General features: G+C 45.5%; 1 protein-coding gene across 1 annotated transcript in view; it reads left to right on the top strand.

The window, feature by feature from the left end:
• TRPM1 (transient receptor potential cation channel subfamily M member 1) overlaps positions 1-26,077 on the top strand; it is a 73,477-nt gene that overhangs the window by 5,604 nt on the left and 41,796 nt on the right. The window contains 12 exon segments of the mRNA XM_014478406.2: positions 6,744-6,823; positions 8,372-8,567; positions 11,646-11,859; positions 13,549-13,673; positions 14,329-14,500; positions 17,697-17,871; positions 18,732-18,855; positions 20,006-20,078; positions 20,957-21,057; positions 24,376-24,549; positions 24,715-24,849; positions 25,703-25,753. Coding sequence (XP_014333892.2) covers positions 6,744-6,823; positions 8,372-8,567; positions 11,646-11,859; positions 13,549-13,673; positions 14,329-14,500; positions 17,697-17,871; positions 18,732-18,855; positions 20,006-20,078; positions 20,957-21,057; positions 24,376-24,549; positions 24,715-24,849; positions 25,703-25,753 — 1,620 coding nt within the window.

Raw genomic sequence — 26,077 nt, 5'->3', positions numbered from 1 at the left:
TTTATAAATTAAACTTTATCATAGGTGTGTATGTATGGGAAAAGGCATAGTATATCCCGAATTTGGTCCTGTCTGGGTTTTGGGCATCAACTTGGGGTCCTAGCATGTAACCTCTGTAGATAAGGGAGGGGGGGCTATTGGAATGACCAGGATTTCCATTTATGTGTGTGTGTGTGCCCCTTTAGTTGCTTGGTCATGTGCGACTATTTCGTGACCCCATGAACTGTAGCCTACCAGGCTCCTCTGTCCATGGAATCCTCCAGGCAAGAATACTGTAATGGGTTGCCATTTCCTTCTCCAGGGGATCTTCCTGAACCAGGGATTGAACCTGCGTCTCCTGTAGGACTTCCCAAATACTGCACTAATATCATCCCAGTTGAAGCTCAGAACTATGCAAAGCAGTGTCCCTTTCAGAGACAGGAAAGTTGCAGCTCAGTGTGGTGGGCAGTGCTCCCACATTCCCCTACTCAGCTTCCTGCGCTCTTTCAGATGGGAGCCAATTCCCCAGGACAGGGGTTCCTATTACCCTGCTCCAAGGCATTTCAAATAACCACTTCTACCCTGAAAAAAAAAATGCTTCTCAATTTCTGTTAAAAAAATAAAATAAAATAACTATTTGTGATGGAAGAGACTACTTCAGATGAGTGAGCGGGATCTAGCCTAGGGGCTGGGGGGACTTGGAGGGTTTATGAATGAACCTCAGGAGGCTCTGCTTCCTTTCATCTCGGTCCACATGCCTTTCCTTAATCCCTTGGCCTGACTCAGCCTGGGGCATCCTCTGGAGGGCTGGGAGGACTGTTTACCGAGGGGCCCTCCACCCATCGCCTCTCACCTGAATTTGCCTCTGAGACTGAGCTCGGGCAACGTGAGCTGACCTGGGTGACTCCCTGCTCTGTGTGCCCAGCTGCCCTCAGGGGCCCAGGGATGGGCTGCTGCCCGCATCCCTGGCAACACTCCACCTGGGCTTCTGAATCACCCCTTAGTCACCAGGGGACAGTGAACACCACCCTTCCACCAGGCACTCCCACAGGAGACCAAGCAGGGCTGTGGCTTCTGAGATTCTTGTGGGAGGAAAAGGGTCAGATGAGAGAGGGAGGGTGTGTAGGAATAGGTTGCCAGAGGGGCTGGGGAGCAGGGAGCCAGAGAGCCTCCCTCCCGGGCCTCTTGACAGAAACTAGACCCTGTGAAGCATGACTGCCTGCATAGAGTGAGTGACTTCCGGGACCTCTTGTTCATCCTCAGAAGATTCTAGAACATTTCTGGAGACTAAGCAGTAACATAGCACCACAGACTTGATGGATATGAATCTCCCACAAAAATCACAGGAGCCACAGTCCTGCTCCGTCCCCTGCAGGAGTGCCTGCAGTAAACTCCAGGAGACAGTGAAGGACAGGGGAGCCTGGAATGCTGCAGTAGTCCATGGGGTGGTAAATAGTCGAACCCAACTGAGTGACTGAACAACAACAACAAGCAGCAACTGGAATTTTGGAACTGGATTCTTCCTAACTAAACTAAAAAAAGAACAGGAAAAATTCAGAGTTAATACTAAAGCAAAGCCTTTCTTTCCTCAGGGAAAGTATGGTAATCACATGCTAGCTTTTTCCTTAGAAAAAGAATGGATTTTTGGTGAAGCAGAGGGAAGTGGGTTGAGCTTGGAGCTGTGTGGATACCAGTTGCTACCCTCGCCCATGGCTACAAGCAGAGTCAGTGCTGGGCTGAAAAGCCCTGAAAAGCCCCCTCCTGAGTTGGGGGAGCAGATGCCAGGCTGATGCCCCTGGAGGCCCACAGATGCCCTGCACCTGCAGGAACGGTGCCTGGGGCACTGGGTGGTGGGGGCGTTTGAATACTGCCTGTGACAGAATAGATGTGACTATGTCTGAGGCATGTTACTGCCGGCCCAGTTCCTTACCCACCTCAGCATTTGAGACCCTGCAGGGCAGATGGCTCGTCCACCTTGTGATGACAGGGTCCTGAGCCTAGTTTTCCAAGGGGCTAGACCCTGGCTTTCTGATTTCCCACATGCATGCATGCATGTGTGCCCTGTCGCTAAGTTGTATCCATCTCTTTGCGACCCCATGGACTGTAGCCCACCAGTCTCCTCTGTCCATGGGATTTCCCAGGCAAGAACACTGGAGTGGGTTGCCATTTCCTCCTCCAGGGGATCTTCCCAACCCAGGGATCGAACCTGAGTCTTCTGCATTAGCAGGTGGATTCTTTATCACTGTGCCACCTGGGAAGCTCCCCTGATTTCCCATACCTGGTCATTAACAGTTTTCTGTGAAGGGCCCACTTGTTGGTTTCTTATGCAGAGGTGGGGTGGAGGCACTGGGAGGAAGGGTCAGTGAGCCATCAGAGGGAGTGGGGCCTGGACAGGGATCAGAGGGTGGGAGCCAGAAAGGGTGGGCGGGACTAGGGGGCAGGGCCGAAGATGAGGCAAAAGACTGAAGGGTGTTCCAAGGTCATGTCTCTATAGCTCCTGTGACCATTCCCCAGCCTTTACTTGTCTTTCATGACCTTTGGAGTTTTGAAGGTCAGTGATTTCAGTTATTTTCCAGGATGCTCCTCAATTTGGTTGTCTAAAGTTTCCTCCCTATGGATTCAGATTTTGCATTTTAGGCAATTTTTCTTCTCTGCATTTCATCTAGAGGCTCATGGTGAATATTCGTTTCATTGCTGGTAACAGCTCACTTTATTTTAGGTGGTATTCACCAGATTTCTCCAACCTGTCAGGTTATTCATTTCCCCAACCTGTCAGGTTATTCATTTCCCCTTTGTGATTAAGAAATATCTGTGGGAGATGCCTTGAGATTATGTAAGTGTACTGTTACTTTCCAGTCCTTTACCCATGGCATGTAGATTTCAACAAAGATTCTTGACAGTTGCCCAATGTTGGTTTTCTTTATTTTCTTTATTTTTTTTAAATATTTATTTACTTGACTGTGCCAGGTCTTAGTTGTGGCATGTGGAATCTAGTTCCCTGACCAGGGCTGGAACCCGGGCCCCCTGCATTGGGAGGGTGACTAAAAAATGCAAGAAACAGATTTCCCATCTCCCCTATACATTTATTTGTGTATAAATTTATGCCATTGTAAGTTCATGGATCGTTATTTCAGCCAAAGGGTTACAGTTCTTTATTGTGATCATTTAGTTTCATGCTCACATCCCAGATAAAGCCAGTGAGAACCCTTTCAAAGAGGGTTCTGTGTTTTCTGACAAGTTCCCAAGTGGAAAGTAAACACTTCCTTACTTTCTGGCACAAGATGTTCCAAGCTCTTCTTGTACTTTCTCTGCCCCAGATCTGGATTCAGTCACTTGTCCTAGGAGCCCTGGCTTTTTTTAGTGGAGAATGTTGTTTAGAAACAAATATTTGCACACTAAGTATATTCATTTCTGTCAGAGTGTTTTTAGGCCCTTTTGGTGGATGGAACCAGGAAATAAATATACATATATGTACATGTGTGGTCAGCCGATGATCCCCAGTGATCCCCAGTCTCCTGAACTCTGTGCTTTGTGTAACCATGTTGGTCTCAGCCTGTAGGCAATGAAGCCCGGCTAGACATGCCCAGGGCATTCACCCAGGCCTCACTGCAGGGAGCCCCACAGACATCACCCCTCTGGGACTAATGTGGCTGCCCTAGCCTTTGTGGTTCTTATTCTGATTGCAAAATACACTTCAGCCAAGACCAAGGGAACTTGGAGGAATAAGATTTATTAGTCACAGGTCCTGGAGGGTCTATGGCACACTTGAGGGATGGCCACACACCAAGGTCATACATTCCATCATTCAGAGTTTTAAACGGGAAAACTTAAACCTGCACAGAAAACCGCACACAGATGTTTATGGCATCTTTATTTGGAACTGACACAGTTTAGATGCAACCAACTTCAGAGGGTAGATGGGTAAATAAACTGTGGTACATCCAGACCATGGAATATTATTCAACACTAAAAAAAAGAGTTATTTGTCAGAAAGGCATGGTAGAAGCTTAAAGGAATACAACTAAGTGAAAGAAGGGGCTTCCAGGTGACACTGCTTGGTAAGGAACCTGCCTGCCAATGCAGGAGACATAAGAGACACAGGTTTGATCCTTGGGTCAGGAAGATCCCCTGGAGGAGGCATGGCAACCTACTCCAGTATTCTTGCCTGGAGAATCCCATGGATACAGGAGCTTGAAGGGCTATAGTCCATAGCATCGCACAGAGTCAGACACGACTGAAGCGACTTAGCACGCATGCAAGTGGAAGAAGCCAACCTAAAGGGACTTTAGAGTGGATGATGCCAACTATACAACGTCCTAGAAAAGGTGCAACTATGGAGAAAGTAAAAATTCAGTGGTTTCCAGAGATTAGGAAGAGGGAGGGATGAATAGGCAGAGGACAGAAGATTTTTGGGGCAGAAAATACTGTGTATGATACTATAATGGTGGATAGAAGTCATTTTAATTTGTCAAACCATAGACTGTACAATGCCAAGAGTGAAATAACACATATTATCCACTTCAGGTGGTGATGATTTGTCAATGTAGATTCGACTTTGGTAAAAAATACACTACCCTGGGGAGAAGGCAATGGCACCCCACTCCAGTACTTTTTGCCTGGAAAATCCCATGGACAGCGGAGCCTGGTAGACTGCAGTCTCGTGGGGTCGCTAGAGTTGGACACGACAGAGCGACCTCACTTTCACTTTTCACTTTCATGTATTGGAGAAGGAAATGGCAACCCACTCCAGTGTTCTTGCCTGGAGAATCCCAGGGACGGGGGAACCTGGTGGGCCGCCGTCTATGGGGTTGCACAGAGTCGGACATGACTGAAGCGACTTAGCAACAGCAGCAGCAGCAGCACACTACCCTGGTGGAGAACGTTGATAAGGATGGGGGGCAGGGAGTTTATGGGAAATCTCTGTACCACCCTTTCGATTTTGTTGTAAACCTAAAACGGCTCTAAAAAAAATAAAGTTTTAATTTTTAAATTTTTAAAATAGAAGTGTAGTTGATTTACAATGTTGTGTTAGTTTCAGGTGTACAGCAGAATGATTCAGTTATCTGTATCTATATCTATGTATCTTTGGCACATTGTGCAGTGTGTGGGATCTTAGTTCCCTGACCAGGAATTGAACCCAGGTCCCACGGTGACAGCACTGAGTCCTAACCACTGGACAACCAGGGAATTTCCACATATTCTTTTTCACATTCTTTTCCTTTATAGATTATTACAAGATATTGAGTATAGTTCCGTGTGCTATACAGTAGGTCCTTATCTTTTATCTGTTTTATATATAGTGGTATGCATCTGCTAATCCCAAGCTCCTAATTTATCCCTCCCTACCAACCTTTCCCCTTTGGTAACCATAAATTTGTTTTCTGTGTCTGTAAGTCCATTTCTGTCTTGTAAATAAGTTTGTTTGCATCACATTTTTAGATTCCACATAAAAGCAATATCATACGATATTTGTCTTTCTTTATGGCTTACTTCACTAAGCTTAACAAAAAATAAAATCTTAAAAAAAACTGAGCAGGGCACCAGGCTATGGGCGCCTCCTTTCCACCCAGGTCTCTGAGGCCTCTAGGTCTCCCTCTGGGGGAGCCACTGCCAGCTGCTCGTGAGGTATCATTCCCATACATGGTGTCTATTTTCTAGAAATTATCCTGTGGCTTGCTTTTTCACTTACCATAGCTCAGTGATTTTTCCCCTATCGATAGAACAAGAACATCCTATTCTCTTTCAAAAAATTTTTTTGTTTTCTCAAAGAATTGCATTGATGACTATTCTATGATTTGGGTAATAATCCCCTACTGATAAGCAGTAGGTGACTCCCAGCCTTTTGATATCACAGACAGTGATGCAGTAAATAGCCTTGGGCCTGTGTCAACTTGTTTAGGCACATTTGCAGAATAAAATCCTAAAAAATGGCGAGTGAAAACATATAAGCTTTGTAACTGCAACAAAGGATTGCCAAATTACCCTTGATGGTAAATGTACCAATTTTCAGCCCCAGCATCAATGTTACATGAGGCCCCAGTTCTTCACAATCTTCAATATTTTTAATTATAAAAATAACAGTTGGTGAATCTGAGCACCAGTTAGAAATATTACTTATAAAATGACTATAGTGCAATGGGGCCTGGGAGTCTAGAGAAGACCAGGTTCTTGACAGCAAGTCGAAGACCTGATCAGAATGACTTCCCTGATGGTCCAGTGGTTAAGACTTTGCTTCCCAATGCAACAGACATGGATTCCATCTCTGGTTCAGGGGCTAAGATCGCACATGCCTTGTGGCCAAAAAACCAAAACATGAATGGAAACAATATTGTAGCAAATTCAGTAAAGACTTTAAAAATGGTCCACACACAAACACACATCTTAAGGAAAAACAAAACAAAACAAAGACCTGATCAGAGACTGGACAATTTTGTCAGCTTTTCCAATAACTCAGGTCCCACCAGGCTCAGGGCACTGGCTGGCTCTAGGGGCACCATCATTCCCCTTCTGTAGACTCTGATTTTCATGCAAAGCACAGGTTTCCTAGCCCTACGGAAACCACAAAAGCATATTTCTGAGCCATTTCTCTTAAAAGGAACCAGAGGTAAGATCCTGAAAGGCTTGCATTCACCGTTCTTGGAGGTGTTTATTCAGATGTTTTGGGCAGACTCACCGTTACTATTCATTTTATAAAAGTAAAATAATGAATTCTGAGGTTGGTTTGGGAATATCTCAGTCTAATGTCCACTTTTTTCCTCTTCTAGGGACAGAAAGCTTGGATAGAAAAAACCTTTTGCAAACGAGAATGTATCTTTGTCATTCCCAGCACTAAAGACCCTAACAGGTAAATTGGAAGCCATAATTAAGACATTATTCAAAATATCCCTTGTCCACCAGCTGCCAGCAACTATTCTGGTGTTTGAGGGAAAGGGAGGAGGAGTCAAGGATGCCCAGAACTTATTCTCCATGTGAGTCATTAAGCAGAGAGTCACCTGGGCTATAAACTCCTGTCAGGATGCAGACAGCCAAAATGACCTACAGATTCAATGTAATCCCTATCAGAGTTCTGGCTGACTTCGTTATAGAAATCGACAAACTGATTGGCATGGAATTGCAAGGGATCCAGAATAGCCAAAACAATCTTATAAAAAAGAACAAAGTAGAAGGGCTCATGTTGCTGCTGCTGCTGCTGCTAAGTCACTTCAGTCGTGTCCGACTCTGTGTGACCCCATAGACGGCAGCCCACCAGGCTCCCCAGTCCCTGGGATTCTCCAGGCTCATGCTACCTGATTTCAAAACTTCCTACAGTTCTACACTAATCAAGGTAGTGTAGTACTAAAATAAGGGTAGACATAAAGACCAATGTAATAGAACTGAGAGTCCAGAAAGAAACCCACTTGTCTGTGACCTGTCTATGATTTTTTGGCAAGGTTATCTAACCTGATGGAGAAAGATTAGTCTCTTCATCAAATGATGCTGAAACAACTGGACATCGAGGTGCAAAGGAATGGCTTTAAGCCCCTACCTCACACCACATATAAAAATTAACTCCAAATCTATCACATATCAGATGTAAGGGCTAAAACTATAAAGTTCTTAGACAAAAACGTAGAAGTTAATCTTTATGACCTTGGATTTGGCAAATGATTCTTTGAATTGACACCGAAAGTATGAGCAGCAAAAGAAATAGACTTTCAATGTTAACTTGTGTAGAGAAATGTTTTACTAAAGCAATGGAAGAATTTAGCAATACTGAAACATCCTTGAGGGTCAACTCTCTATGGGGGGGGGTGGAGAGTGAGTGTCCTTTGTCACAGAATCTCAGTGATTGGTGGCGGTAATCGTGTTGTCAAGACACCAAAAAGAATTAAAGGACTTCCCTGGTGGTCCAGTGGTTAAGAATCTGCCTGCCAACTGCAGGGGACACAGGTTCAATCCCTGGTCTGGGAAGATCGCACATTCGTGGGGCAACTAAATCCCTGTGCTACAACTACTGAGCCTGTGCTCTAGAGCCCATGCTCCACAGCAAGAGAAGTCACTGCAATGAGAAGTCCTCAACTTAACTATAGAGTACTCCCGCTCACTGCAGCTAGAGAAAGCCCGGATGCAACAACAAAGACCCAATACGGCCAAAAATAAATAAATAAAAAATGTAAAATAAATACAACAATCCTTAAAAAAAAAAGAATTAAGATGTGTTCAGTAAGAAAGGGTGGTCATCCAATATGTTTAAAATAGATATGCAATGATTATCTGGAAAAGGACACCATAAGGGGTATTTCTGTCCCCATTTAAAGCTGGATGAGGAAGGTGTTAGCCTGCTTCTATTCAGGTTAACACATCATTAGGAGGAGAATGTTCTAGAAAGACCAAGCTTTGTCTTTGTTTTCAGGTGTTGCTGTGGCCAGCTCACCAACCAACACATCCCCCCTCTGCCAAGTGTAACAGCCAGCAAAAATGGAGAGGAAAACAAATTGGTGGAAGTTCATCCTGAAAAATGGTCTGTTGGCAAACACACCCAGAGCTACCCCACAGATTCCTATGGGATTCTTGAATTCCAGGGTGGCGGATACTCCAACAAAGCCATGGTAAGAGAAGCCTTGGGAAGGGGTGTCATTAAGCCACAGCCTCCATCAGAGGCCCAGCCTCCCAGACTCTGAGACCGAAGATACCTGGGTCTTCTTTCAAGAGTGTGATGCAATCTTCCTAGAGTTTTCATTGTAAAGACAAGAAATATATCTGCACACTCCACTTTTTAGCCATGAAATTTGGAAACTGGGCACTATGATAAAGAACACATGGTGTGCTGTGCTCAATTGTGTTTGACTCTTTGCAATCCCCTGGACTGTAGCCCTCCAGGCTCCTCTTTCCATGGTATTTGCCAAGCAAGAATACTGGAGTGGGTTGTCATTTCCTCCTCCAGGGACTGAACCCAGGTTTCCTGCACTGCAGGCAGATTCTTTATTGTCTGAGCCACGAGGGAAGTCCCAAGAGTACTGGAGTGGGTTGTCATTTCCTTCTCCAGGGCATCTTTCTGAATCAGGGATCGAACATGCATCTCCTGCATTGCCAGGCGGGTTCTTTATCACTGAACCACCAGGGAAACACAATATGCTTTAAATCTATACCAAGAATCACAGTCCAGCCGGACTCTACAAAGACACTGTTCCATCTCCAGGGATAAGAGACGAATTATGTCATTTGGTTTTTAGGGTTGTTTGGGGCTTTGTTTTGTCTTTTCTATTAAATAACTGCAGGCATTGAGCCACCCTTACATGGGTGAGGAGCGCCTGGAAATATTTCTCTCTGAAGTCCAAGCCCAGCCTCCCTTGGCAGGCATTCAGCTGGTCCGAAAAGACAAGAAGACGGCAGCCTTGCACATTTGCATGTAAACAGGGAGTGCCCTCTGCCTTTCTGAGGAGCCCTGCCAGAGAGGGGAGGCGGCAGCACTGGGATCCCTTTCAGCCCATTCTAAATAATACTCCCACGGTCCCTGTCAGGCCATTTTTGCTATTTTATTCTATTTCACTGGCCCAACATCATTGTTCAGATAAAATTCAGAAGTGTTCCAAGCAAATACCATAGCATTGGGTCCTCCAGAAGGGCGCCCTGCCTACTGGCCAGGACACAAAGAGGCGTTTCACAGGGGCCAGTGCATGGACTCATTAACCTCTTCTTCACCTTGAGGGAAAGGTCCAGCCCCGAGATCAGTTACAAGCCCCATTTCCAGCACCCATCCCCTCTAAGACATCCTGTCCCACATCTAGCTGAGCCAGCTTGGGACCTTTTTTAAAAAAAATTTTATCGGACTACAGTTGATTTTCAATGTTGTGTTAGTTTCTGGTGTACAGCAAAGTGAATCAGCTATACATATACGTATATCCAATCTTTTACAGTCTTTTCCCATACAGACCATGAGCAAGTTCCCTGTGCTATACAGGAGGTCCTTATTAGTTCTCTATTATATGTATAGTACTGTGTGTAAATGTCAACTGGAATTTCCCCATTTATCCCTCCCCCACACCTTGGATTCTATAGGCTTCCCTGGTGACTCAGTGGTAAAGGATCTGCCTGCAATGCAGGAGACTCAAGTTAGATTCCTGGGTTGGGAAGACCTCCTGGAGAAGGAAATGACAACACACTCCAATATTCTTGCCTAGGAAATCCCATGGACAGAGGAGCCTGGTGGGCTACAGTCCATGGGGTCGCAAAGAGTCGGACACGACTGAGTGACTGAGCACATAAGCATGCGCAGAACTTTACTGCAGTCAGCTTTGACCTGTTATAAATGTTTTTGATTCAATAGTAAAAGAGAGATGGTCCAGGAAGACTGAGATTTGGGATTTGGGTGGGGGGGAAGGGGAGGAGGATTGAGTTGACTATCACTGGATTAGACTGGATTTCACTTTCTTCCATGGGTTTGGAAGAATCCCTGGCTTGAACAATGCAATTTAGCAACTGATCACGAGCACATGGAATATAGCCCAATGATGACCAATTGTTAAAAAGCTTTACATAAAGTAGATAAATTCCTAAGTTGCTCTAAAATTTTTGTAAACCTAGCAGGCATATTTCCTAGAAGTTTCCAATGAACAAAAAGTATCCAGAAAAAAAATCAATCTGGAGTAATTTCTTGCTCCTATGAATGCTAGATACAGTGAAGAAGTATTTCAATTGTTGTTTAGAACTATACATGGTCTTTGCTTTGAAATTTTAGAATGTGTTTCCTTTGAACTTTGGTTTAATTTTCTACAAATTTGTTTCTACAAATTTTCTACAAATTTCTGACAAATTTGTTAATTTGCAGATATTTGTGCATGTGTGTGACAGTACTTAATTTTTTGGGGGTTATGTACTTTAAAAATATTTTTTATTGGAGTATAGTTGCTTTACAATATTGTGTTATTTTCTGCTATAAGTCAGAAACAGAAAAACAAATGTCATATATTAATGCATATATGTAGAATCTAGAAAAATGGTACAGATGAACCTATTTGCAATGCACATAATTTTTAACAAACTAGTTAAATAATTAAAATAAATCTTTGCTAATAGTAATATCTTTCAGTATTGGACAATTTCAGGATTCCTTTTACTCTCAGTATTAATTATTGTCATTACTGAAGTTCTGATACTAGGAAAATTGGCTGGGAACTTTGACAAAATAAATCATCCTAAGGCAATGAAAAATGCAATCCACTGCAGTATTCTTGCCTGGAGAATGCCATGGACAAAGGAGCCTGGTGGGCTACAGTCTAGGGGGTCACAAAGAGTCTGATGCTACTAACACTCACACAGCACAATGCAATGAAAAAATAAAAGATAAGGTTTGCCAGGTAAAATACAAGATTCCCAATTACATTTGAATTTCAGATAGATAACATGTAATTTTTAAGGATGCCCCAAATTTTGCAGGAAGCACACATATACTAAAACATGTTCCATTGTTCATGTAAAATTCAAGTTTAGCTGTGCATTCTATATTTCTACTTGCTGAATCTGGCAACCCTCCAGTGTTCCTTCCCATCGTGTGGCCACGGACTTGCATAGAGGGCCCCAGATCCCTGCCAGAGAGAAAGGCAGGAGGCTGTCACTTGAACCGGAGTGACAGTGACATGAGAGTCAGACCCAAGAAAGGGTGCTGAGGGCCACACCCTCTTTTGCAGTATATCCGGGTCTCCTACGACACCAAGCCAGACTCGCTGCTTCATCTCATGGTGAGAGACTGGCAGCTGGAGCTCCCCAAGCTCTTAATATCCGTGCATGGGGGCCTTCAGAACTTTGAGATGCAGCCCAAGCTGAAGCAGGTCTTCGGGAAAGGCCTGATCAAGGCTGCCATGACCACTGGGGCCTGGATCTTCACCGGAGGCGTCAGCACGGGTAAGTGTCGACCCTCTCCCTGGCTGTGAATGTGCAGACCCCGAGATCACTGTGGTTCCCTAGAAGCTTTGGGGTAATTAAGATCAAGAAACAAAACATGCTGCATCCTGAGATTGAGACAGGCTGGGTCCTGAGACCCTTCGCTGCAGTGCTGGCACCTGGACTCACCTCTCCTTTAGATACAAAATCAAAGGAACTAAAGAGAGAGTCTCATAAAGTTACTTTTATGGGACTAAAAAATATCTATGTGTATGCACAGTTGGGATGAATTCTGGATCCAAAAGATACAAAGAGACCGAAAATAAAAACAAAAACAGCTGCCACTTCGGAAGAGCATGGAGCAAGAGCAGTGGATCAGGAGCGAAAATAGAGTATTGTGCATGCCCCCTGCACACAGCACCACCTAATAGGTGGGCAAAACACCTAAGTCACCCCTCCAGCCTCACCCCTGGACACACTCCTGATCCTCACTCCATGTAAGGAACCAGCTCACCCCACCTTGGGAAGCAAGCAAGGGCACCTGTTGTTTGTTCTCACTATCCCCCCTGCTGCAGCAGGGACCCCAATAAAGTCTTGCCAGAATCTTGTCTGGCTTCTGCTGCTGCTGCTGCTGCTGAGTCACTTCAGTCGTGTCCGACTCTGTGTGACCCATAGACGGCAGCCCACCAGGCTCCCCTGTCCCTGGGATTCTCCAGGCAAGAACACTGGAGTGGGTTGCCATTTCCTTCTCCAATGCATGAGAGTGAAATGTGAAAGTGAAGTCGCTCAGTCGTGTCCCACTCTTAGCGACCCCATGGACTGCAGCCTACCAGGCTCCTCTGTCCATAGGATTTTCCAGGCAAGAGTACTGGAGTGGGCTGCCATTGTCTGGCCTCTAGTCAATCTCTATTGATGGGGGAAGGCCAAGAACCCGGGTTGGTAACAATAATATTTACGGCAGAAATGAAACTTTTATGTGGTATCTTGGTATTTATTTTGGTATGATCATGATAATGGTCAACATCTCTGGCACCTACTATGTGCCATTCTTTGACATGAGCACTGGACAATACCTCATTTTCACTGAGGCTTCTGACAATCCTTTTCCCATCACTGAGGCCCAGAGAGGTTGAGAAACACACCTGGCCATCTGACTCAGCTTTAGCTGAATGCAGACAAAGGGAGACCCTTACTTCATCCATCCTTAGGTCTTGGAAACTTGTGAAGAAAGTTCCTGTACTGTTGCTTTGGTTTTTATTTTCCCTTTCCTAGGAGCTAATGCAGGATGACTAATTTTTATGCGCTCAGACTTTCAGTGATTCAACCCTGTTCTGCAAGAAGTGGAGCATCTCAGAGCAGGGAGCCCTAAAGTTCCTGAAAAGTGATTTGATGGGAGGTAAAGGGCAATGGCACCCCACTCCAGTACTCTTGCCTGGAAAATCCCACGGACAGCGGAGCCTGGTGGGCTGCAGTCCATGGGGTCGCTAAGAGTCAGACACGACTGAGCGACTTCACTTTCACTTTTCACTTTCACGCATTGGAGAAGGAAATGGCAACCCACTCCAGTGTTCTTGCCTGGAGAATCCCAGGGACGGGGGAGCCTGGTGGGCTGCCGTTTATGGGGCCACACAGAGTTGGATACGACTGAAGCGACTTAGCAGCAGCAGCAGCAGCATGGGGCCTGCAAATATGACTTACGGCTGCTCACAGGTGTCATCAGCCATGTGGGGGATGCCTTGAAGGACCACTCCTCCAAGTCCAGAGGCCGGGTCTGTGCTATAGGAATCGCTCCCTGGGGCATTGTGGAGAACAAAGAAGACCTGGTTGGAAGGGATGTAAGTATTTTCCCAGAGATGTGCAATTTTAAAAAATCGAAGCCTTTATTTTGATGTCATCGTAGATTTCACCTGCAGTTGTAGGAAATAATAAAGAGAGGTCTCATGTAGCCTTTTCCCTTTCCCCAGCAGTAACATCTTACAAAATGATGATACAAGACTTCAAGCAGGATTCTGATCCCCTCAGTGCCTCAGCAGTAAAGAACCCACCTGCCAGTGCAGGAGATGAAGGTTCTGTCCCTGGGTCAGGAAGATCCCCTGAAGAAGGGCATGATCTAAAATGTTGGGATGTCGGGACTTCCCTGTTGCTTCAGTGGTTAACACTCCATGCTTCCATTGCAGGGGGTGTGGGTTCAATCTCCGGTCAGGAAACTAATCCCACATCCCATGAGGTGCGGCCAAAATATGAAAAAAAAATTTTTAATTGCAGAATTAAGATACTGGGTTGTCATGACTAAAGTATTTTTTCTAATTTAATATAAAAATTGCAAAAAAAAAAAACCACAAACTTTCAATAGAGAGGCTAGGGAAGGCAGAGCAGGTTGAAGTGTACGATTAGATGAAGCCGTAGCTCCACATCTGAGTGCTTTTGCTTCTCCTGTTAGTCTTACTGTCAAAGTTCTGCACCTCTGACCTGTGCTGTGCATTTAATCAGGTGACACGGGTGTACCAGACCATGTCCAATCCCCTGAGTAAGCTCTCCGTGCTCAACAACTCTCACACGCACTTCATCCTGGCCGACAATGGCACCCTGGGCAAGTACGGGGCCGAGGTGATGCTGAGACGGCAGCTAGAGAAGCACATTTCTTTGCAGAAGATCAACACGAGTAAGTTGTTCTGTGGGCTCAGGGCTGTCCTGCAAACCGGGCTGGAGAAGAGACTGTCTGCAGGCATTTACAGTCTTCCCCTGACTCCTCTTCGACCATAGCAAGACCCTTTTCCTTGGCCACCAACCAAATCCCACTCCTTGAACTGCACTAGGATGCTTTGCCCCAAGTTCACAAGGAGTGTGGACCTGATAAACAGCCCCGCAGCCGTTGTCACAGTGATGGCATTCCCCACTATGTTGTCAGTGGTTCTCATTTCTTGTAATGAGTTACTGTAGTTACTTTAATTTTGGGGGGAGTATATTTGATTTACAATGCTAAGTTAATTTCTTCTGTACAGCAAATTGACTGTTCAAACTCCAGTGATTCTTAATGTCAAACAATGATCAAATGATCTTAAAGGGTATTTTGTTGTAACCATTATTGGTAAGATTGCAAAAGACAGTCTAGACCTTAGAAATGGTCATTGTAAATCATAATTAAAGGGTCTGTAGGGCTGCAGTGTGGTTGGAATGAGACAGCGTGCTATGAAAAGTTGTGGATTTCCAAGGAGCAGCTGCCTGGCTGATGGCTGTCACATTTTTGCTGTTCTGGCCACGTGCATGTTCACACCGCCCAACCTCCCCTGGCTGTGTGACCTGTGGGCTTCCCTTTGTCATCCTTTGCCCAGGGTTCTGAGTGGGGCAGGGACGGCAAAGGGGTGCTCAGTTGTCACCTCCCACAGCATGGAACTTCAGTAGTCCAGCCTGAACCATGAAGAACCAGCTCTCCTCTGTTCTAGAAAAGAAGGTGATTGGGTCCCTGGAGTCCTGAAGATCTCGAATTTCAAGCCTTGCAGAGGCTGGAAATCTGAAGGGCAAGTCCACATAGTTTTAGTCCATTTCTTCAGCATCTCTTGGTTGATCCATTTCTCCAGCATCTCTTGGTTGGTCCATTTCTCCAGCATCTCTTGGCTGGAGAGCCTGCCTGGTACATACCAGACCCTCAACACATAGCTTCTGAAATGAATATAACTGAGGTTACTCTGGTAGAATACTGCAAAGCTGTTTACAATGGGACTTCCATGTCAGTCCAGCAGTTAGGACTCCGTGCTTCCACTGCAGGAGACATGGGTTCTAGCCCTGGTCAGGGAACTAGGATCCTGTATGTCTTGAGGTGCAGGCAAAAAAAAAAAAAGTTCAAAATATTTAAGAGTTACTGACTATAGAAATGCATTGTGGAAGCAAACCAGAAACACTCAATTCCCCTGCTTGAAGTTCTTAGACCTTTTCCCAACTGTGCTGGCAGTTCCTATCCAAAGTCCTTCAGAACCGTGAGACCAAGGACATATCTTCTATTCACTAACTTATTCACCAAGATCAGATAACTCCCATCACAACAAACAGACACTGGGGAAACATGCTCAGAACATAGTCTGTCCTGGCCAGTTTGAGGGTAAAATTGTGAAGTAGGAAAATGGGTCTCTGCTGCTCCTTCAGAGAAGGCAATGGCAACCCACTCCAGTACTCTTGCCTGGAAAATCCCATGGATGGAGGAACCTGGTAGGCTGCAGTCCATGGGGTTGCTACGAGTCGGATACGACTGAGCGACTTCACTTTCACTTTTCACTTTCATGCACTGGAGAAGGAAATGGCAATGCACTCCAGGGTTCTTGCCTGGAGAATCCCAGGGACAGAGGAGCCTAGTGGGCTGCCGTCTGTGGGGTCACACAGAGTCAGACATGACTGAAGCGACTTAGCAGCGGCAGCAGCAGCAGCTGCTCCTTCACTCCCACTATCTCCCCTCCCACCCAGAATCCTGGGTTCTTGAGGCCCTCCTGTTACCACCTGCTTCCCAGAGCCCACCTTCTGGTTCTGCCACCAGAGTCGGCTTGTCCTACCATGTTCAGAAGAGTCCTGTCATCTCATAGAGGCAGAGGGAGGACTCTGGGGGAAGTAATTATTTTTTTAATTAATTTTTTATGAGAGTGAAGTTGCTTTACAAGGTTGTGTTAGTTTCTTCTGTACAGCACAGTGAATCAGCTATATGTATACAGGTATCCCCTCTTTTTTTGGATTTCCTTCCCATTCAGATCACCACAGAGCACTGAGTAGTAGAGTCCCCTGTGCTATACAATAGGTTCTTGTTAGTTACCTATTTTATACCTAGTTGTATATATATGTCAACCCCAATCTGCCAATTCATCCTACTCCCCCGCCTCTTGGTTTTTCTCTAATCTGTGTCTCTATTTCTGCTTTGCAAATAAGATCATCTGTACCAATTTTCTAGATTCCACATATATATGATGTTTGTGAAAACACAATTTTAATCAGTATATTTTTATTGAAATATAGCTGATTCACAATGTTGTGTTAATTTCTGCTGTACAACAAAGTGTGTGTGTGTATACATATATATATATATACATACACACACACATATATATGATTCTTTATGGGAACAAGTTATTAACTGGGGAGCTAATGATGGTCCATGGCTTTGCCCTCCTAGATAACTCACTGCCTATTCCAGGCACTGGAGGCTAATCAACAGCTACTATACCTATTATAACAACACTGCACATCATGACACCACTTGAGGTTGACAGAACACCTTGATTTGACAGCCTCACAGTTTCTTATACTTTACATCCATTGCTCCTTCAGGAGATAGAGGAGGCCCTGGGGTGATTCACCTCTTACTGCAGTTCAGGGTGGCCTGGTGACCAGTCCCAGGTCATAAGGCTAATTCACGTGAGGCTGGTATTATAGAACAGAGCTCTCCTAGCACTGGTCCAGACACCGTCTGCAGTGTCATTCTTGAAGGGACACCCATTCAGAGTGGGAACATCACCCAGGACAGGGCAGTAGGGAAGTATTCTTTTAGCAAGAAGAATCTTCCATGTTTCTTGCATCTCACCTTGAAGCATCTTGTAAGCTATGTGGGTGATACATACAGTTGAACCACATACATGTTGTCAGGTTCGTCATTTTAAGGCTCTGTTTTTTCCAATAAGGCTATGATGTGGGCTTTGAATAAAAGAACATGAGCAGTCATCACATCCTGAGGGCCTTCAACTCTCTCAGTGAAAACTAACCCTCTGTAAGCGCACGTCCAGGCCTAAGGGTTTCCTTCTTCCCCATGTTTCAGGAGTCAGAGCAAGGGGTCAAATAGGGCCTTGACAGTGGTCTGAACTTGGATGTGGTATGTGTTTCAGGGCTGGGGCAGGGCGTGCCCCTCGTGGGCCTTGTGGTGGAAGGGGGCCCGAACGTGGTTTCCATCGTCCTGGAATATCTCCGAGAAGAGCCCCCGGTCCCCGTGGTGGTCTGCGATGGCAGTGGCCGGGCCTCAGACATCCTGTCCTTTGCTCACAAGTACTCGGAGGAAGGAGGGTAGGAGCTCTGACATGTTAGGAAGGGGAGTGGGGTTTGAACTGCCTCTTGTGAGGGCCAGAAGGAATCGTGGTATGTCTAGCCGGCCCAAAAACATAAGAGAAGGTAGTTTTTCTAGCTCTCCTGTCCCACTTCCCAGGGTCAGTAAGGGTGCTCTCAGAAGCAATGTTTCTTATGGATTCTTTCTTGGGTGGGGGGAGGGTATGCGTTCTCTCCCAACTTCATTTTCCCTTCTAAGGTTTTCAACCTAATAGCCTGAAATTTGGGGCTTCCCAGCTGGCTCAGTGGTAAAGAATCTGCCTGCCAATGCAGGAGACTCAGGTTCAATTCCTGGGTCAGGAAGATCCCCTGAGTAGGAAAAGGCAACCCACTCTGGTATTCTTGCTTGGGAAATCCCATGGACAGAGGAACCTGGTGGGCTAGAGTCCATGGGGTCACAAAGAGTCAGACACAACTTAGCGACTAAGCACTCACACAGCCTGAAATTTAGGACAAGTGTAAATGCAGCTGTTGACTGTGGTCCCTTTTGGTCTCCTATCCTGGTATCCTGGAATATCCTCCAATGGTTAATTTTCAAACCAAAGATACCAGACAGTATCACATTCAGCAGTCCTCAACCTTTTTAGCACCTGAGACCAGTTTTGTGGAAGACAGTTTTCCACGGACAGGGGACAGAGGGATGGTTTTGGGATAATTCAAGCACATCATGTTGATTGTTCCCTTTATTATTTATTACATCAGCTCCACCTCAGATCATTAGGCATTATTAGATCTTGGAAGCTGGGGACCCCTGACTCATACAGATTTATTCATGTGGATTTCACCTGTGTTTTCTTCTTTTTCCCATCCCCTTCAAACAGGATAATCAATGACTCCCTCAGGGATCAACTTATAGTCACCATCCAAAAAACGTTTAATTACAACAAGACACAATCACATCAGCTGTTTGCAATGATCATGGAGTGCATGAAGAAGAAAGAACTGGTAAGTGTCTTGAGTGGATTCTCTAGGCAGCTCCACAGAGAGAATTGTTTCCTTTCTGATGCTGCCTATGTGTGCAGGATGAAGTTGTTCCTATTTCCATTCAGGCTTTTCCAAGAGGCAGTTTACAGATCCTGACCCAGCTGGCAATTCTGTCCATGTGAGGGAAGCAGGCAAAGCACAGGCAGGTTCTCCTCAGAGTAGGGATACAGATGCATCAGATCTTGTGTGTGTCAGGGCACCTCAGGCCACATCCCACCAGTTCTGAGGCTGACGTCATCAATGAGATTTAAAGTGTTGGCGTCACAGGGACTTTCCTTGTGATCTCTATGCTTAAGACTTTATACTTCCACTGCAGGGGGCTTGGTTGGATTCGATCCCTAGTCAGGGAATTAAGATCCCACATGTTGTGTAGTGCAGCCAAAAAGCAAAATAAATAAATAAATAAATAAATGAAGCACTGAGGAGTGACACACACCATGCTTGCAGGTGTGCTTAGAAAATTCTACAAAATACCCTCATTATTTTCTACCCTTTGCCTCCTTCAAGGGGAAAGTGAAAGTGTTAGTCACTCAGCTGTGTCTGACTCTTTGTGACCCCATGACTGTAGCCCTCCAGGCTCCTGAGTCTGTGGGATTCTCCAGGCAAGAATACTGCAATAGGTTGCCGTTCCCTTCTCCAGGAGATCTTCCCATCCCAGGGATAGAACCTGGGTCTCCCACTTTGCAGGCAGATTCTTTACAGTCTGAGCCACCAGGGAAGATTTTTACCTCCTTAATTATTCTTATAAAGAAGAGGCACTCTTGTTAGACAGGCACTCTTCAAAATTCTAAATCTACAAATTTCCTACAAATGTATCAAATCTGAGTAGAGATGATTTTGTCACTTTCAGTAGCCATTTAGATATCAGCAGGCATGTCCTGCATGGGCTCCCTCAGCTCCAGGTGGGGTGAAGAATAAAATAAAGTCCAAGTGAGGATTCCAAATGCTGTCCCTTCTGGAAATCAGAAGGCCCTGATGGAAAATCCCCTTGCTCTAGGGATGGTTGTATTAGCATTGGCCTCTGAGGTTCCTTTTTTAAACAACACTCTAATTCTCCCTCTCAATTTCCACTTTGCTTTACTCAGTCTTTTCACGATTAATCTATTTTCAGGTCACTGTGTTTAGGATGGGTTCTGAGAGTCAGCAAGACATCGAGATGGCGATTTTAACTGCCCTGCTGAAAGGTGAGCTCTTAGAAATGGCCCCTCCTGTCCTTTCTGTGCTGGCCTCCCCAGGCCCCACTCTTGGCCAGGAAACCCTCCCCCTGCAACCTCCTTCCGCCAGGAAATGTGTCTGCTGGGGATGGAACCCTGAGCTGGCCAGGCTGCCTAGAGTTATTGTAGTCTAAAGCCATGGTAACATGATGAGGCTCCAAGTGGGTTCTCTGGAGGGGACTTTTCTGGGAGGAGGGAGCAATGGACCACTGGTTCTTGATGGCTAAGAACCAGTTTCCACTGGTAGCTAGCTCATGACAGGTTTCAGCTCAGAGAGGGTAAGCATGAAATGATTTTTCATTTGTGATCCCTGCGTCTCACAGCGCTCCATCAATTTTCGCAGACTCTCCTAATGATAGGCTGCCACCTGGCTGCTTGAGGGGTCACCTCCCTCCTCCACTGCGAAGTGGAGGGTGCTGGAGGAGTGAGGGCAGGGGTCCCCACTGGGTCAGCCTCCTGGTGGTACTGAGCTGGTCTCCCTGCAGTAGAGGCTGGTACTCTGGACTGTGCTCCCCTTTGATCTGGAGGAGCAGAGCCCCTTGACCTGGCCTGGCAGGTGTCTGGGTGGCCCCAGGGCTCCTGCCCTCTTGCAGAATAGGAAACTGGGGTCCTTGGCTTCCTCCTCTGTTCCTCCTGGGAACAGAAACCTCTTTCCTGACATGGAAAGAGGTTGCCTCCATCCTCCTCCCAGCCAGCTCTTTGAAAATACTGAGTCACTCAGGGACCAGAGAAAAGGGTGAGATGCTGAGCCAGCCTATGGAAGCCCCTGCCCCCCACCCAGGCCCTTCCCCCACAGCCCTCCACAGTCCAGGCGTGAGGTGAGAACTGCCCTGTCTCTTGCCTTCCAGGAACAAATGCATCGGCTCCGGACCAGCTGAGCTTGGCGCTGGCTTGGAACCGTGTGGACATAGCTCGGAGTCAGATCTTTGTCTTTGGGCCCTGCTGGCCGGTGAAACTAAGTGTTTTCAATCTATACTGTTTGTCATGACCTTGTACAGAGGGTGTATTAGTACAAGCTCCCTTGTGCTGTGGATCTCAGAAAATCTTCTGGGGTTTCTGATGACCCAATGTCTGGTCGCTTCCCTGGTGGTTCAGATGGTACTGAATCTGCCTGCGATGCACAAGATGTGTTTTGATCCCTGGATCAGGAAGATCCCCTGGAGGAGGGCACAGCAACCCACTCCAGTATTCTTGCCTGGAGAATCCCATGAACAGAGGAGCCTGGCAGGTTACAGTCCATGGTGTTGCAGAGTCGGACACAACTGAGCGACTAACACCAACAATGTCTAGTTGTTAGGATTATTAGGAGATGTTGCTGTGTCATTTCAAAGAACCAGCAAGAAATAAGAGCTCCTGGCACTAACTTCAGATTCAAACCAGTGCTCTTGAATAAAGAGCACTAAATATTTTATCATTGCTGGTGAACATGGGTTTTTACCCTTTTAAGAAGAAGAAAGAAGATTGCTCTTTAAAATGAAATACAATGATTGCATTGAAAGCATTGATTTTTAAACTATGTTCCATGAAACCCCAGAGGGCTAGGGGACTGTGTGTGTGACCTTTGTGTGTAGACTTTGGGGTGTGGTATGTGTGGATGTGGTTTGGTGTATTGTATATGTGTATCTATGTGCAGTATGTGTGTAGGGTGTGAAATGTATGTGTGGATGTGTGGTGTGTGGTTTACCGTGCATACGGTGTATGTCTGTGGGATCTGTGTATGTGTGTGGTTGTACCTGGGTGTGGTGTGGGGGTGTGTGTGTGCAGATATGAACAAGCATGATGAACAGCTCTCAGCAACCTCCTGCTCCTTCAATCAAAGCAGCTTCTTTACAACTTGTGGTTACCAAGTGGGAGAGGAGTAGGGGAAGGATGGACTGGGAGTTTGGGATTAGCAGATGCAAACTGTTATATCTAGGATGGATAAACAGCAAGGTCCTACTGTACAGCACAGGGAATTCTATTCAATCTCCTGGGATAAATCATAATGGAAAAGAATTTTTAAAATGTAATATATGTGTATATTTATAACTGAATCACTTTGCTGTATAGCAGAATCCCAGGGATGGAGGAGCCTGGCGGGCTGCCATCTATGGGGTCACACAGAGCCGGACACAACCGAATCGACTTAGCAGCAGCAGCAGAAATTAGCAGAACATTGTAAATCAACTATACTTATATTTTTTAAAATTATTTTTTTTGAAAAAAGCAGCTTCTTTGATAGGTTTTGTGTATTGGGACTTGGGGAAATTTTTTGTTTGCAAAATTAGGGCTCTGCTGCTTCAAAAGGGGGTTTGGAATATCTAGAGGATTCATGTCGAACTTTAAAAACCTTATTTCTCAAAACAGGTCTGGCACGTACCTTAAAAGTACATTTCATTTTCACAGTTATCTTTTATCCAATTAGTGTGAAGAATTTAAGCAATCAGTGTGTGCATGTGTGCTCAGTGGCTTCAGTCATGTCCAACTTTCTGCAACCCCATGGACTGTAGCCCATCAGGCTCCTCTGTCCATGGAATTTTTTAGGCCAGAATACTGGGGTGGGTTGCCATTTCTTCCTCCAGGGAATTTTCCTGCCCCAGCAATTGAACCCATATCTCCTGCATTGGCAGGCAGGTTCTTTACTGCTGAGCCACCAGGGAAGATTTAATGCATATTACAAGACATTGAATATAGTTCCCTGTGCTATATATTAGGTCCTTGTTTATATTTTGTTTTTAATTGAGATAAATTGACATATGACATATTAGTTTTAGGTATACAATATAATGATTCAATATGTGTATATTATAAAATCACTACAATCTAATTACCATCTGTCACCACACACAGTTACAATTTTTTTCTTGTGATGAGAACTCTTAAGATCTACTGTCTTAGCAACTTTCAAATATACAACACAGAATTATCAACTGTAGTCACCATGTTGTACATGACATCCCATGGCATTTATTTTATAACTGGGAGTTTGTACCTTTCGATAATCTTTATTCATTTCGCCCTCCTCCATCCTCCATACTAGGTCTTTATGTTAATTCTAAAAATGGAAAAACCAGCAGATTTTACTGTGATTCTGTACAGATTGTTCACAGCTGAGCCTAACATTACAGCTGAACTCAAAGAGAAAGAAAGGTAGCCCTGGGTGAGTCACCAGGGCCCTACAAAGGAAAACACAACAAGCATGAAGGTTCTTACAGTCCATCCATTGTTTAAATTATGCGAAATTTAAATTAAATTTGGACCTTGCCTTATTTGAATAGATAGATGTTTGCTTTCCCTTGCATTTCTTTTTTAAAGAATAATTTTTTTTATTTATGGCTTGTTGAGTGTGTTGGGTCTTCACTGCTGCACGTGGACTTTGTCTAGTTGCAGCGTGTGGGGGCTACTCTCTAGCTGTGGTGCACAGGCTTCTCATTACAGTGCTTTCTCTTGTTGTGGAGGACGGGCTGTGAGCACAGGCTCAGTAGTTGGGGCACATGGGGTTAGTTGCTCTGCGGCATGTGGGATCTTCCTGGACGAGGGATCAAACCTGTATCTCCTACATTGGCAGGCAGATTCTTTATCACAGAGCCACCTGGGAAGCCCCTCCCTTGCATTTCTAACTGATTCTCTCTTTTCTTCTTAGCATATTCCTTTCATCATCAAGACTATCTATTCTTTTATTACTGTTCATTGAGTGAATTCCCTTTTTTGTAGTATCTTTCAAAGGCCCTTGTTTCTCTGGAAACATGTGCCTGTCAGTTACACCCAGGAGACCTCAGCCCAGGCTTCTCTCCACACAAGCATCTGTGGTTTCACCTGTCATCTCTGGCCCCTCACAATTGTTTTCTCTCGTTTCCATCACTTTCCACAGACACTTCTTTTTGGTGCCTTTGAATTTACCTCTCAGCACCCTTTCCTTTGACAAAAACACACACCAACTGAAACAGCCACTTAAAGTACATGAATGTACTTCAAGCATTTAAGTAATAGAGGGTCACGAGATCAGGGTCTTTGCCACCAGACAACCTGGCCTGTGACAGCTAAGTGTGTGTGTGTGCGTGTGTGCTCACAAGTATGTGTGCCTGTGTTGCCTGTGTGCATGTCTGAGTCTGTGTGCTCATGCTTGCACCTGTATGTGCCTGTGTATCTGTGCATGCATGTGTGCACTCCTGTGTACCTGGACGTGTGTGTGTGTGTGTGCACACATGTGCATGCAGAGGGGAGGCACTGGTCCTGGGACAAGAGGAAGCTTTAATCCCTTTCCCAACCCTGCCTGCTTGAACTGCAGCCCCTGGGAAGCCTGGCACCCCCAACGGATAGCAAGGCCACGGAGAAGGAGAAGAAGCCGCCCGCTGCGACCACCAAGGGGGGAAGAGGAAAAGGAAAAGGCAAGAAGAAAGGGAAGGTGAAGGAGGAGGTAGAGGAAGAAACTGACCCCCGGAAGCTTGAGCTGCTGAACTGGGTAGGTGGGATGGCTCTGGTCCCTTTCTTGGGCTCACAGGTCCTTGGAGCCAGTCATCCTCCTCGAGGGGAAGGTCCAGTTCTCACTGCCTCCTCAGCTGCCCTGTGAACTTGCCCCTACCCAGCACCCCCTAGGTACTCATGCCCCTCTCCTGGGCTCATGCAGGTGAATGCTCTGGAGCAGGCCATGCTGGACGCACTGGTCTTAGACCGTGTGGACTTTGTGAAGCTCCTGATTGAAAATGGAGTCAACATGCAACACTTTCTCACCATCCCGAGGCTGGAAGAGCTTTATAACACAGTGAGTGATTGTGAAGGAGGGAGAGTGGAGGGGAGCTGGCCCCATCAGAACACGGCTTTAGTGGAAGAGAGAGGGAAATGGCAACCCACTTGGCTATTCTTGCCTGAAGAATCCCAGGGACAGAGGAGCCTGGTGGGCTACAGTCCTAGGGGTTGCAAAGAGTCGGACATGATGGAGTGTCTAAGCATGAATCATTTAAGGGCCGGTGTTCTCGCCTGACCAGTGGGCTCGGCGAGGGTCCCATTCTCACCCACCTCTGCCAGGCTACCCAGCCCCCCACCCCATCTGTACCATTAACTCAGGGATGGTGCATGAGGACAAGTTTCTACAAAGGAAGAGTCCAGTTCCTGGAGTCATTAGCAGAGTGAAAAGTTCCCAGGGTAAGCAGTCATTTGTTTCTGGGGACTACCACTTTTTATGAGGCTTTGATAAAAATGGAAAACTGAGTTTGCACAACAAGGAGCGCCTGACATGAGAATCACAGTGTTTGGATGAAATCCTCTTGGCTTGTATTCTTACCATATGAATTTTGAGATGTACATTCTCTCTCCTGTTCTAAAATTTTAAGACGTAGAAGTGGTCCTGAGAGGTTACTTGCTAAATTTTGGTGAACTTTTAAGACGATATGGTGCCCTGTGAGATTCTCTTTAAAATAATTTGATAAACAGTATTCAACATATTTTTGAACGTGCGGGATACTTCTTACCCACGACCAGTCCTGTGTTGTAAAGACACAGGCTGATAGTGGATGACATCCCAGCTTTCACAAATTCATTAATTCTATAGAGTCGGATTTTGCTCTAAGAGTTGAAGAGAAAAACATATTTAATATGGCTGAATGCTTCTCTTTCAGAGACTGGGTCCACCCAATACACTTCATTTGCTGGTGAGGGATGTAAAAAAGGTCAGTATTCTCTTTTTGTCTTTGCTTTTGTTTATATATATATATGTATATATATATTTTGAATGAGCTATTTCAAACGTTACTTGTTTTATTTATTTAATTTTTGGCTGCATGCCAGGCAGCACGTGGGGTCTAATTCCCTGATGGGGGATTGAACCTGTGCCCCCTGCATTGGGAGTTTGGTGTCATAACCCTTGGACCACCAGGCAAGTCTCAGTCTGCTGTTCTCTAGTCCTTTACCTGTTGACTTCTTTCAATAAGACATTTTCTAAAGCAATTTTAAAATTTCTAAATGTGGTGTCATTTTATTGGAGGCATAAGAAA

Source organism: Bos mutus, chromosome 21, assembly GCF_027580195.1.
Source record: "Bos mutus isolate GX-2022 chromosome 21, NWIPB_WYAK_1.1, whole genome shotgun sequence".
Taxonomy (NCBI): Eukaryota; Metazoa; Chordata; class Mammalia; order Artiodactyla; family Bovidae; genus Bos; species Bos mutus.
Note: the sequence above shows the minus strand (reverse complement) of the source record. Positions and strands in the feature narration are given on the sequence as shown.